Below are 14,806 nucleotides of genomic sequence, written 5' to 3' on the forward strand. Positions count from 1 at the left end.
ACCTTGTGTCTGTTAAATAATGTTTATAGTCTTTTCTGACATATCAAATTCATGACCAAATGTATCCTTTTGTATCCTTTTTCATATTGTAAGAAAATCAGTAATATGTTTTAGCATCTAATTAGCTTCACATAATTAAGTGAATAGCTTTCAACATAAAGACAACACCGTTTAGCACATTTACAGTTTGCATTAATGCTGACATACATTCCCAGCCTTTCTAAGAAAGTTAATGACTGTCTGAAATTCATTTCTACAATTCATAGTTTTCTATCTACCATTTGTCATAGATATGTGGTATTATATTCAACACATAGTTTTTAAAATCAGATAGTTTGATGCTAAAGGCCATTCTTCAAAGATACTAGGTTAAGTTTACTTTTTCTTAAAATTTGAAGTGAATTTAGAAATGTTCAAATGATGTTTCACATAAGTTATGTTTTTAATAGTTTTTAATAATAAATGCATATTCAGAGAATATATATTGAGAATGTACAGCTACTCTCTATTTACATGTTCTTATATGTAAGTAACTTGACAAAATGTGAAATCAGTGCTAATAATTATAATTTATTTCTCTCTGTAGGAAATTGATGGGAAGGCTCTGCTACTACTCAAAAGTGATGTGATTATGAAGTATATGGGACTGAAATTGGGGCCAGCCTTAAAGTTATGTTATTATATTGAAAAACTTAAAGAAGGAAAATATAATTGAAAAAATATATAAGTTTAGATTAGACATAATTTTCAGTTGTTTTGATAACTTTTAATGTAAAAGTATTTTTATTCTCATAGCAATTTTTGTTTTGTAGACAGTTCCTCTAAAACTACATTTTATCCAGAATTGCAGAACTCTATTATAAGTCCGGTCTACTTCTTTAAAAGCCATTAACATGTTAGTATTAGCATATTCAAATTGGCAGTTCTTTATCTGTTTATTATTTTATTGTAGAGTTTACAAATACACTTCATGCAGGAAACAAAGAAACACCTTTGATTTTGGTTAATGTATATATGTAAAACCAAAACAGCTAAATCCCAAAGGGGAAAGTATCAGGGACTGACAGGCTCTCTAATGAAATTCACGCGAAGTTTTCCTTAGAAGAGAATTTAAAGATGCAACTATAGATATCATCTCTTTCTCAAATACTTGGTCTGTTACTGCAATGTTCTGTTCGTGTTCTATCAATTTCCCGAAAGGGAATAGCCATATAAATTATCTTCCTTTTGTTACTATTTCTCTATATGTTGTATTTGTTAATATTTAAAGAAAAAACAAGCTTATAAACTTTCTTAAAGTGTTTTTATCAGTTTTTGATGAATTTTGAACAATTATAGAGTAGTTGTTCTATGCAGGAGATATTATACTACAAGGGTGGTTTGATGGAGTCCAATTAAATTTTTTCAATGAAATACCTGTTATTTCTAAACTTTACATATTTTCTCCAAGCTTAGACATTTAACTTGGGATTCTTTCCCACATCTTTATATGAAGAAGACTATCCCTTCTCCAGTGGATGTTCCCAACCCAAGAATCGAACCGGGGTCTCCTGCATTGCAGGCGAAGTCTTTACCAACTTAGCTATCAGGAAAGCCCTTACATGAAGACACCTGTGCCCAAATTTTAAAATATATATATTTTATTGTCTATGTTTATTCCTCATATGAATTCAATACTGTATTTATATATTATTCTATACTTGTAGGTATTCAAACAAGTTAACCTGTTCTTTTTGAATTTAATATGGCACTTTGCATTGCCACAGAGGTAATGGTGAACTATTTATATAGTTGGATGTTTTTATTCTGAAAAAATATTTGCATCATTTGCTATCACTAGTACCTCTCATCTTAGTCTTCAGGGGATAAGAAACAATCCACAGATTGGTTTCCATACAGGGAAGTTCTCTGTCCTATGCAATGTTGTTAGTTAATTTGCTTAGTTCTGAGCCATTTATTCTGCTAAATTTTGGAAGATGCATTAATTCTGACTTATCGTTTTGGGTTTTATTTTTAAAGTTAGAACTTTTGAGGGGAAATGGTGCTATATGTTAATTGTTATTACTTTGTACAACTTTGGTGTAATGTTTATAAGCTATGAGAATCTGTGCTAAAAGTATTAGCCATTTGTTATAAATGCCAATAAAATGTACACCAGGGGCAAGAATGTACATTTTCTTTTTTAGAAAACCAAATGTACTTTATATGAGAATGCTACTATTTAAAGGGTGGTTTCATCTATGTTATTCACTTTGTGTTTTAAGACAAAAATTCTAATTTAAACTGTCTTCTCTCAAATTGTTTGTGTGAAGATGCTGTGCCCAGTTAAACAGTCCTCAGGTGTTTGTATAAATACTGTTTTACAGTCTTCAGATTTTAAAATATAATAAAGTTAAATAACCTCAGTTAATGTGAAGCCTCAGATTTGATTTTACTTGCTTTTACCACATCATATTAATGTATGAATCAGTTACAGTTGAAAAAGAAGTACTCTAGTAAGTTTGTGTTTTTATGTGTCTAAATACTTGGTTTTAGCACTTGGCCTAATTCTACTGGTAAACAGATTCTTAGGAGCAAAGGGCTTATCTTTTGCAAGGGCCTTAAATGAGACTCCAGGGAGGCAGTAAGAAGTTAAATCAATGAGCTTTATCTGTACTCAAAGCTTTTGTTACTTTGGTGATGATGCAAGCATGCTAGAAAATGGCAGTGCCCCCCAGATCCCTCATCTCACCAGAGTTTATGACCTGTGCTTTTTTTTTTTATGGCTGTGCTTTTGCTGCTGGGGGCCAGAAGCTATACTGCTACTCAGCCTTCAACTCTCCCAACTTATGTGCTGGAAAAGCCCTGGAGGCTCAGGGTTGTGGTTGAATCACCTTCAAGATTCGATCCCTCAGCCCACCTGTCCCAGGAGCTGGTGCCTTGGAATCCAGAAACTTATCACTGTTCATTGGAGATGACCAGGCCCCAGCTGAGGCTCCAGGGATGATAATCTCAAGTAACTGGAGTAGCGGGTGTCAATTTTCACTGTGTGGTTTGTAAATTTTTCTCCAGGGACTATCATGCCATGTTAGCGTGGTTTACCTGTGAACTTAATTAATTAATCTGTGCTCTAGTTTTCCCTCTCAGTCCATCCTTCAACCTCCTGTAAGGAGCAGGACTCTGCAACTTGAGCACCAAAGCCCTCTGGACACATCGAGCATTTGCTTTCTGATTTTTGTCTTTGTAACTTCTATGATTGGAGAGTCTTATAGTACATGGTCCAGAGTAGAATTTCTCAGACTCTAAATTGGGACTATCTCTATAAGCATAAAAAAGCCATCAGTTCAGTTCAGTTGCTGAGTCAAGTTTCACTCTTTGTGAACCCATGGACTGCTGCACGCCGTGCTTCCCTGTCCGTCACCAACTCCTGGAGCTTACTCAAACTCTTGTCCATCAAGTCGGTGATGCCATTCAACCAGCTCATCCTCTGTTGTCCCCTTCTGCTCCCGCCTTCAATCTTTCCTGGCATCAGGGGCTTTTCCAGTGAGTTAATTCTTCGCATTAGGTGGCCAAAGTATTGGAGTTTCAGCTTCAGCATCAGTCCTTCCAATGAATATTCAGGACTGATTTCCTTTAGGATTGACTGGTTTGAACTCCTTGCAGTCCAAGGGACTCTCAAGAGTCTTCTCCAACACCACAGTTCAAAAGCATCAATTCTTCTGCGCTCAGCTTTCTTTCTAGTCGAACTCTCACATCCATACATGACTACTTCAAAAACCATAGCTTTGACTAGATGGACCTTTGTCAGCAAAGTAGCCTCTGCTTTATAATATGCTGTTTAGGTTGGTGATAGCTTTTCTTCCAAGGAGCAAGCCTCTTTTAATTTCATGGCTGCAGTCACCGTCTGCAGTGATTTTGGAGCCCAAGAAAATAAAAGTCTGTCACTTTCCATTGTTTCCCCATCTATTTGCCATGAAGTGATGGGACCAGATGCCATGATCTTAGTTTTCTGAATGTTGAGTTTTAAGCCAACTTTTTCATTCTCTTTCACCTTCATCAAGAGGCTCTTTAGTACCTCTTCACTCTGCCATAAGGGTGGTGTCATCTGCATATCTGAGATTATTGATATTTCTCCTGGCAATCTTGATTCCAGTTTGTGCTTCATCCAGCCCGGCATTTCACATGATGTACTCTGCATATAAGTTAAATAAGCAGGGTGACAGTATACAGCCTTGATGCATTCCTTTCCCAATTGGGAACCAGTCTGTTGTTCCATGTCTGGCCCTAATTGTTGCTTCTTGACTTGCATACACATTTCTCAGGAGGTAGGTCAGGTGGTCTGGTGTTCCCATCTCTTTCAGAATTTTCCACAGTTTGTCGTGATCTACACAGTCAAAGGCTTTGGTGTAGTCAATAAAGCAGAAGTAGATGTTTTTCTGGAACTCTCTTGCTTTTTTGACGATCCAGTGGATGTTGGCAAATTGACCTCTGGTTCCTCTGCCTTTTCTGCATGCAGCTTGAACATCTGGAAATTCATGATTCGTGTACTATTGAAGCTTGTCTTGGAGAATTTTAAGCATTACTTTGCTAGCATGTGAAATTAGTGCCAATTGTGTGGTAGTTTGAACATTCTTTGGCATTGCCTTTGTGTGGGATTGGAATGAAAACTGACCTTTTCTAGTCCTGTGGCCACTACTAAGTTTTCCAAATTTGCTGGCATATTGAGTGCAGCACTTTCACAGCATCATCTTTTAGGATTTGAAAGAGCTCAACTGGAATTCCATCACCTCTACTAGCTTTGTTTCTAGTGATGCTTCTTAAGGCCTACTTGACTTCGCATTCCAGGATGTCTGGCTCTAGGTGAGTGAGCACACTATCGTGGTTATTTGGGTCATAAAGATCTTCTTTGCATAGTTCTTCTGTGTATTCTTGCCACCTCTTAATATCCTTTGATTCTGTTAGGTCCCTACCATTTCTGTCCTTTATTGTGCCCCTCTTTGCTTGAAATGTTCCCTTGGTATCTAATTTTCTTGAAGAGATCTCTAGTCTTTCGCATGCTATTGTTTTCTGCTATTTCTTTGCATTGATCACTGAGGAAGGCTTTCTTGTCTCTCCTTGCTATTCTTTGGAACTCTGCATTCAAATGGGTACATCTTTCCTTGTCTCCTTTGCCTTTCACTTCTCTTCTCCTCTCAGCTATTTTTAAGGCCTCCTCAGATAACCATTTTGCCTTTTTGCATTTCTATTTCTTGGGGATGGTCTTGATCACTGCCTCCTGTACAATGTCATGAACCTCCGTCCATAGTTCTTCAGGCACTCTGTCTATCAGATCTAATCCCTTAAATCTATTTGTCTCTTCCACTTTAGGTCATACCTGAATGGTCTAGTGGTTTTCCCTACTTTTTTCAATTTCAGTCTGAATTTGGCAATAAGGAGTTCATGATCTGAGCCACAGTCAGCTCCCAGTCTTGTTTCTGCTGACTATATAGAGCTTCTCCATCTTTGGTTGCAAAGAATATAAGCAATATGGTTTCGGTATTGACCATCTGGTGATGTCCATGTGGAGTCTTCTCTTGTTTTGTTGAAAGAGGGTGTTTGCTGTGATCAATGCTTGGCAAAACTCTGTTAGCCTTTGTCCTGCTTCATTTTGTGCTCCAAGGCCAAATTTGCCTGTTACTCCATGTATCTCTTGACTTCCTACATTTGCATTCCAGTCTCCAATAATGAAGAGGATATCTTTTGGGGGTTCTAGAAGGTCTTGTAGGTCTTCATAGAACCGTTCGACTTCAGCTTCTTCAGCATTACTGGTTGGGGCATAGACTTGGATTACTGTGATGTTGAATGGTTTGCCTTGGAAAAGGACTGAGATCATTCTGTCATTTTTAAGGTTGCATGCAAGTATTTTGTTGATTTGTCTCTTGTGGGCTTACTCTTCTGTTGATTATGAGGGCTACTCCACTTCTTGTTAGGGATTCTTGCCCACAGTGGTATATATAATGGTCATCTGAATTAAATTCGCCCATTCCAGTCCATTTTGGTTCACTGATTCCTAAAATGTTGATGTTCACTCTTACCGTCTCCTATTTGACCACTTCTAATTTACCTTGATTCATGGACCTAACATTCCAGATTCCTATACAATATTGCTCTTTATAGCATCATACTTTACTTCCATCATCAGTCACATCCACAACTGGACGTTGTTTTTGCTTTGGCTCCATCTCTTCATTCTTTCTGGAATTATTTCTCCACTCTTCTTCAGTATTATATTGGGCACCTACTGACCTGCAGAGTTCATCTTTCAGTGTCCTATCTTTTTGCCTTTTCAGGCTGTTCATGCGGTTCTCAAAGCAAGAATACTAAAGTGGTTTGCCATTCCCTTCTCCAGTGGACCATGTTTTGTCAGAACTGTCCACCATGACCTCTCTGTCTTGGGTGGCCCTACACAGCATGGCTCATAGTTTCATTGAGTTAGACAAGGCTGTGGTACATGTGATCAGTTTTATTAGTTTTCTTTGATCGTGGTTTTCATTCTGTCTGTCCTCTGAAGGACAAGAAGCTTATGGAAGGAAGCTTATGGAGAGACTGCCTATGGGGGAAACTGGGTCTTGTTCTGATGGGTGATGCAATGCTCAGTAAGTCTTTAATCCAATTTTCTGTTGATGGGCAGGGCTGTGTTCCCTCCCTGTTTGACCTGTGACCAAACCGTGGTGGAGGTAATGAAGATAATGGTGACCTCCTTTAAAGTCCTGTGCATGCACTGCTGCACTTAGTGCCCCTGACTCTGCAGCAGGCCACCGCTGACCCTGGAGGTGTGACACCACTCACACCTCCACTGGAGACTCCTGGACACTCAGAGGCAAGTCTGAGTCAGTCTTTTGTGGGCTCACTATTCCTTGCTCCTGGGTCCTGGTGTGCACAAGGTTTTGATGGTGCCCTCCAAGAGTCTGTTTCCCCAGTCCAGTGTTAAGTTCTGTAATCAAATCCCACTGGACTCCAAAGTAAAATTCTCTAGGGGTTCTCAGTCCCTTTGCCAGATTCTCAGGTTGGGAAATCTGTTGTGGGTCCTAGAACTTTGGCCCTGTAGGAAAACTGAAAAAAATCCCTCATCTTTATGAAAAGACTGAAAGATTTGTCATAGATGCAAACAAAGTGTGTGTGTGTGTGCATGTTTAACTAGGATTTGAAGATGTAACTATGAGCTGTGAACACTTAAAACAACTTTAAGAAAGCTGTCCCATGTCCTCCTGACAACTTTTATATCTGCAAACCAGTTACTGGATGATTCCATTTTTATTGAGCCAAGCTAATATTTTTCTCTTCATGCTGAGTAGTGTCCACTGTATGTGATCCCATGAACTGCAGTATGCCAGGGTTTCCCTGTCCTTCACTATCTCCTAGAGATTGCTCCATTTGAAACCATCAGTTCTTTGGCAGCAAGCCTCCGTTTGGTCCAACTCACATATCTGTACATGACTACTGGAAAAACCATAGCTTTGACTATATGGACCTTTGTCGGCAAAGTGATGTCTCTGCTTTTTAATACGCTGTCTAGGTTTGTCATAGCTTTTCTTCCAAGAAGCAAGCGTCTTTTCATTTCCTGCCTTCCGTCACTGTCCACGGTGATTTTGGAGCCCAAGCAAATAAAATCTGTCACTCCTTCCACTTTTTCCACATCTGTGTGCCATGAAGTGATGGGACCAGATGCCATGATCTTAGTGTTGTGTTTTTTTTTTTTGGAGGTCTTCTCTCTGGATCATGGTTTTTTCTTAATTAATTAATTTTAATTGGAGGCTAATTATTTTACAGTATTATAGTGGCTTCTGCCATACATTGACACGAATCAGCCACAGGTGTATACGTATCTCCCATCCTAAACTCCCTTCCCACCTCCCTCCCCATCGCATCCCTCAGGGTCATCCCAGTGCACCAGCCCTGAGTGCCCTGTCTCATGCATCATACCTTGACTGGTGATCTGTTTCACATATGGTAACATACATGTTTCAATGCTATTCTCTCAGATCATCCCACCCTCACCTCCCACAGAGTCCAAAAGTCTGTTCTTATCTCTGTGTCTCTTTTGCTGTTTCGCATATAGGGTCATCGTTACCATCTTTCTAAATTTCATATATATGCGTTAGTATACTTCATTGGTGTTTTTCTTTCTGACTTACTTCACTCTGTATAATAAGGTTCCAGTTTCATCCACCTCATTAGAACTGATTCAAATGTGTTCTTTTTCATAGCTGAGTAATATTCCATTGTGTATATGTACCACAGGTTTCTTATCCATTCGTCTGCCAATGGGCATCTAGGTTGCTTCCATGTCCTGGCTATTATAAACAGTGCTGTGATGAACATTGGGGTACACGTGCCTCTTTCAATTCTGGTTTCCTAAGTGTGTATGCCCAGCAGTGGGATTGCTGAGTTGTATGGAAGTTCCACTTCCAGTTTTTTAAGGAATGTCCACACTGTTCTCCATAGTGGTGGTACTAGTTCGCATTCCCACCAGCAGTGTAAGAGGGTTCCCTTTTCTCCACAACCTATCCAGCATTTATTGTTTGTAGACTGTGTGATGGTGGCCATTCTGACCAGCATGAGATGGTACCTCATTGTGGTTTTGATTTGCATTTCTCTGATAATGAGTGATGTTGAGCATCTTTTCATGTGTTTGTTAACCATCTGTATGTCTTCTTTGGAGAAATGTCTGTTTAGTTCTTTGGCCCATTTTTTGATTGGATCTTTTATTTTTCTGGTATTGTGCTTCATGAGCTGCTTGTATGTTTTTGAGATTAATTCCATGTCAACTGTTCCATTTGCTATTATTTTCTCCCATTCTGAAGCCTGTCTTTTCACCTTGCTTATAGTTTCCTTCATTGTACAAAAGCTTTCAAGTTTAATTAGGTCCCATTTGTTTATTTTTGCTTTTATTTCCATTACTCTGGGAGGTGGGTCATAGAGGATCCTGCTGTGATTTATGCAGAGAGTGTTTTGCCTATGTTTTCCTCTAGGAGTTTTATAGTTTCTGGTCTTAAATTTAGATCTTTAATCCATTTTGAGTTTATTTTTGTGTATGGTGTTAGAAAGTGTTCTAGTTTCATTCTTTTACAAGTGGTTGACCAGTTTTCCCAGCACCACTTGTTAAAGAGATTGTCTTCTCCATTGTGTATGCTTGCCTCCTTTGTCAAAGATAAGGTGTCCATAGGTGCATGGATTTATCTCTGGGCTTTCTATTTTGTTCTGTTGATCTATATTTCTGTCTTTGTGCCAGTACCATACTGTCCTGATGACTGTAGCTTTGTAGCATAGTCTGAAGTCAGGAAGGTTGATTCCTCCAGTTCCATTCTTCTTAAGATTGCTGTGGCTATTTGAGGTTTTTTGTATGTCCATACAAATCGTGAAATTATTTGTTCTAGTTCTGTGAAAAATACCATTGGTAGCTTGATAGGGATTGCACTGAATCTATAGATTGCTTTGCGTAGTATACTCATTTTCACTACATTGATTCTTCTGATCCATGAGCATGGTATATTTCTCCATCTATTTGTGTCATCTTTGATTTCTTTCACCAGTGTTTTATAGTTTTCTATATATAGGTCTTTTGTTTCTTTAGGTAGATTTATTCTTAAGTGTTTTATTCTTTTCCTTGCAATGTTGAATGGAATTGTTTCCTTAATAACTCTGTTTTCTCACTGTTAGTGTATAGGAATGCAAGGGATTTCTGTGTGTTAATTTTATATCCTGCAACTTAACTATATTCATTGATTAGCTCTAGTAATTTTCTGGTGGAGTTTTTAGGGTTTTCTGTGTAGAGGATCATGTCATCTGCAGACAGTGAGAGTTTTACTTATTTTCCAATCTGGATTCCTTTTATTTCTTTTTCTTCTCTGATTGCTGTGGCTAAAACTTCCAAAACTATGTTGAATAGTAGTCGTGAGAGTGGGCACCCTTGTCTTGTTCCAACTTTAGGGGAAATGCTTTCAATTTTTCACCATTGAAGATAATCTTTATTATTCCTTTGTTTATTCCTTCTATGTGTGCTTTCTAGGGGTTTTTATCATAAATGGAAGTTGAATTTTGTCAAAGGCATTATCTGCATCTATTGAGATAATTACATGGTTTTTATCTTTCAGTTTTTTAATGTGTATCACATTGATTTATGAATATTGAAGAATCCTTGCTTCCCTAGGATAAAGCCCACTTGGTCATGATGAATGATCTTTTTAATATGTTGTTGGATTCTGTTTGCTAGAATTTTGTTGAGGATTTTTGCATCTATATTCATCAGTGATATTGGCCTGTAGGTTTTTTATTTTTTTGATTAGAAAAGATGCTTCAAATGATTTTTTTTTAAATTTACCAGTTCTAGATTTATGGCCCAGGATGTGATCTATCCTGGAGAATGTTCTGTGTGCACTTGAGAAAAAGGTGAAATTCATTGTTTTGGGGTGAACTGTCCTGTAGCTATCAATTAGGTCTAATTGGTCCATTGTATCATTTAAAGACTGTTTCCTTGCTAATTTTCTGTGGTTGACCTATCCATAGGTGTGAGTGGGGTAATAAAGTCTCCCACTATTGTGTTACTGTTAATTTCCCCTTTCATATGTGTTAGCCTTAGCCTTACATACTGCGATGCTCCTATGTTGGGTGCATATATGTTTATAATTGTTACGTCTTCTTGGATTGATCCTTTGATCATTATGTAGTGTCCTGATCATTATGTAGTGTCCTTCCTTCTTTGTCTCTTTTCATGGCCTTTATTTCAAGGTCTATTTTATCTGATATGAGTATTGCTACTCCTGTTTTCTTTTGGTCTCCATTTGCATGAAATATCTTTTTCCAGCCCTTCAGTTTTTGGGTCTGTGTGTGTCCCTTGTTTTGAGGTGGGTGTCTTATAGACAGCATATATAGGGGTCTTGTTTTTCTATCCATTCAGCCAGTCTTTGTCTTTTGATTGAGGCATTCAACCCATTGACATTTAAGGTAATTATTGATAAGTACGATCCCGTTGCCATTTACTTTGTTGTTTTGGGTTCGAGATTATAAACATTTTCTGTTTCCTGTCTAGAGAAGATCCTTTAGCATTTGTTGAAGAGCTGGTTCGGTGGTACTGAATTCTCTCAGCTTTTGCTTGTCTGTAAAGCTTTTGATTTCTCCTTCATATTTGAATGAGATCCTTGTTGGGTATAGTAATCTGCATTGTAGGTTTTTCTCTTTCATCACTTTAAGTATGTCCTGCCATTCCCTTCTGGGCTGAAGAGTTTCTATTGAAAGGTCAGCTGTAATCCTTATGGGAATCCCCTTGTGTGTTGTTACTTTTCCCTTGCTGCTTTTGATATTTGGTCTTTGTGTTTGATCTTTGTTAATTTGATTAATATGTGTCTTGGGGTGTGTCTCCTTGGGTTTATTCTGTTTGGGACTCTCTGAGTTTCTTGGACTTGGGTGGCTATTTCCTTCCCCATTTTAGAGAAGTTTTCAACTATTACCTCTTCAAGTATTTTCTCATGCCCTTTCTTTTTGCCTTCTTCTGGGACTCCTATGATTCAAATGTTGGGGCATTTAACATTGTCCCAGAGGTCTCTGAGGTTGTCCTCATTTCTTTTAATTCTTTTTCCTTTTTTCCTCTCTGCTTTAGCTATTTCCACCATTCTATCTTCCACCTCACTTATCCTATCTTCTGCCTGTTATTCTACTGTTGGTTGCTTCCAGAGTGCTTTTGATCTTAATCATTGCATTATTCATTATTGATTGACTTTATTATTTCTTCTAGGTCCTTGTTAAACATTTCTTGCATCTTCTCAATCCTTGTCTCTATTTATCTGTAACTCCATTTTGTTTTCAAGATGTTGGATCACCTTTACTATCATTATTCTGAATTCTTTTTCTCATGGACTCCGTATCTCCTTTTCTTTTGTTCGGTTTGGTGGGCATTGATCAAGCTTCTTTACCAGCTGAATATTTCTTTGCCTTTTCATTTTGTTTAAATTTCTGTGTTTGGGGTGGCCTTTCTATAGTCTGGAAGTTTATGGTTCCTCTTTATTATGGAGCTTGCTCCCTGTGAATGGGGCTGGATTAGTGGTTTGTCAAGGTTTCTTGGTTAGGGTAACTTGTGTCTGTGTTCTGGTGAGTGGAGCAGGATCTCTTTTCTCTGCAGTGCAATGAAGTGTCCAGTAGTGAGTTTTGGGGTGTCTGTGGGTTTGGTGTGACTTTGTGCAGACTGTATTTTATTTCTTAGGACTGTGTTCCTGAGTTGCTGGAGAATTAGCACGGTATGTCTTGCTCTGGAACTTGCTGGCTCTTGCGCGGAGCTTGGTTTCAGTGTAAATATGGAGGCCTTTGGATGAGCTCTTGTCAATTAATGTTCCCTGGATTCAGGAGTTTCCTGGTGTTCTGAAGTTTTGAATTTAAGCCTCCTGCCTCTGGCTTTCAGTCTCATTCTGACAGTAACCTCAAGACTTCTCCATCCATACACCACAGATGATAAAACATCTAGGTTAATGGTGAAAATATTCTCCACAGTGAGGGATACCCAGAGAGGTTCACAGAGTTACATGGAGAAGAGATAGAGGGAAGAGAAAGATAGAGGTGACCAGGAGAAGAGGGGGAGTCAAAAGTGAGGAAAGCTATCTAGGCAGTAATCAATTTCCTATGTGCTCTCCACAGTCTGGAACACCCAGATAGGTTTACAAAGTTACATAGAGAAGAGAAGAGGGAGGAGGGAGATAGAGGTGACCAGGAGGAGAAGAGGGGGAGTCAAAAGGGGAGAGACCAGTCTAGCCAGTAATCAGTTCCCTAAGTGTTCTTCAGAACCCAGAACACCCAGAGAGATTCACCGAGTTAAGTAAAGAATAGAAGTGGGATAGAGGAGGTAGAGGTTACCTCAGAGAGGGAAGAGATAGTCAAAAGGGGAGAGAGCAATCAAGCCAGTAATCACATCCCTAAGTAAAAATGGGTACTGAATTTTAGATTCTTAAAGGTACAAAATGGATAACAAATACCAAAAAGCAAAGATTAAAAATCTAGAGCAGAGGTTAGACTCTCAAAAACAAAATATTAAAAATACAAAACAAAATCACAAAAATTATAAAAAGTATATATAAGAAATTTGCTTTAAAATTAGGGTCTCTTTTTTTTGCAAGGTAATGGTTATAACTGAGTAGGTTATAAAATTGAAAATTAAAGGAGTAATAAAGCACTTTAAAAATTAAAAAACGGTAATAGTAAAAATATATCTAGGAATTTCTTTGGAGCTGTTGAGGGCAGTGTGGGTCAGTTCAATTTCAAATAGTTCCTTGTTCCAGATTATACGTCTTCTCAAGGTCTGTAGGCCCCTTCCAATGTTTCGTCATTGTTAACTACCGGGTTTTAATCTGTTGCACCTGTCAGTTCCAGAGCAGTTCCCTCTTCTTTGTTTATTTGGCTACTTCTGTTTGCAAGTCTCTTCAGTGTTTAATTTCTGCCCTGACACAAGGGGGCAAAGGTGGTCACTTATTTAGGCTTACTTGTTCAGTTCTGTTGGGGGGAGGGAGGAACCCTGCAAACAAATATCACAGGTGTGTGTGGCGAGTGCTTGCAGTGTATGGACCACACTGGGTTTGCCCAGGTCATGGCTCCATGTGCTTTCCTGGTGTGCTTACACTGCTCAGGCTCCAGGTTGCTCTGTGGGGGTGCTGTCCAAAGCGTGCTCTGTGTTTCATGCACTTCCTAGGTCTAAGCTGCTCAGGTTCACGTTCTCGGGTACTCCACAAAGGCACAGACTCGGTTGGGTGTGCATTTCATGCCCTTCCCAGGTCCTAGCAGCTCAGGCGACCAGGTGCTTGGCAAGCACACTGTCCCAGTTGGGCCGTGGGTCTTAATCTTTCCCTGGTCCCAGTCGCTTGGTGTCCTGGGTGTGCCATCAGAGTGCCATCTCAGGTGTGCCATGTTTCTCCTCTGGGGAGCTGATCTCAGGCTGCAACCCTCCTGGCAGATGTCAACCGTCCAGGATCCCAGGAAGCCTTAATTAGCAACTGCGAGCCTGCTCACAGATTGGCGGAGGATGCCAGTCTCTGGGGCCGAGATTGCCCCTTGTCTTGCAGCTCTTGTTATCGCACACCTGCCTCTCTGTCTCTGGTTGGGTGGGAGGGGCCAGTCAGCAGCCAGCTAGCTCTCCCTTGGTGATTTCTCAATCCTTTGTGCTGTGAGCAGGCCAGGCTGTGCCTTAGGTTAGAGGTTTTTGTGGCAAAGTTTTCTCCCTCTTTTTTTTTTTTTCCCTCTCTCTGGTTATCCCACAGTTTGGGTTGCTATCTCACGTTAGCTCCCTCAGATTGTCCTCAGGGCATTCAGGCCAGGTCCTTACCCTAAGCATGCAACCCACACCTCCCTGTCCAGCCCCTGCTTGCTGGTGGTGGAGGCCAGCATCTGGGCTACTTCTCTGCTGGGAGTTGCAGTTTGGTGCGTACTCTGTGGTTTTTTTTTTTTTTTTTTTTCCTCTCCTGGTTATGTTGTGCTTTGAGATTCCAAAACTCCCCATAGACCCTCCGGTGAGAGAGTTTCCTGCTATTTGGAAACTTCTCCTCTTTGATGACTCCCTCCCCAGGATGGGTCTTTGTCCCTAACTCTTTTGCCTCTCTTTTTGTCTTTTATATTTTGTCCTACCTCCTTTCAAAGAGAATGGGTTGCCTTCTGGGTGCCTGGTGTCCTCCACCAGCATTCAGAAGTTGTTCTGTGGAAGTCGTTCAGCATTCAAATGATCTTTTGATGAATTTGTTGGGGAGAAAGTGGTCTCCCAATTGTATTCCTCTGCTATCTTAGGACTGCCTCTGATATTAGTGTTTTGAATGTTGGC

The 14,806-nt window shown here is 39.5% G+C and overlaps 1 protein-coding gene across 2 annotated transcripts in view; it reads left to right on the forward strand.

Moving 5' to 3' along the window:
• Positions 1-2,410, forward strand: part of SCML2 (Scm polycomb group protein like 2) — a 121,390-nt gene extending 118,980 nt beyond the window's left edge. The window contains exon 15 of one of the 2 annotated variants that reach the window (XM_005228395.5): positions 587-2,410. In XM_005228395.5, coding sequence (XP_005228452.1) covers positions 587-715 — 129 coding nt within the window. In that variant the 3' untranslated portion in view covers positions 716-2,410. The remainder of the gene's footprint in view (positions 1-586) is intronic. The other variant, NM_001192580.1, reaches the window with a different exon arrangement.
• The last annotated feature ends 12,396 nt before the right edge of the window (positions 2,411-14,806 follow it).

This window comes from Bos taurus, chromosome X (assembly GCF_002263795.3).
Source record: "Bos taurus isolate L1 Dominette 01449 registration number 42190680 breed Hereford chromosome X, ARS-UCD2.0, whole genome shotgun sequence".
NCBI classification, from domain to species: Eukaryota; Metazoa; Chordata; class Mammalia; order Artiodactyla; family Bovidae; genus Bos; species Bos taurus.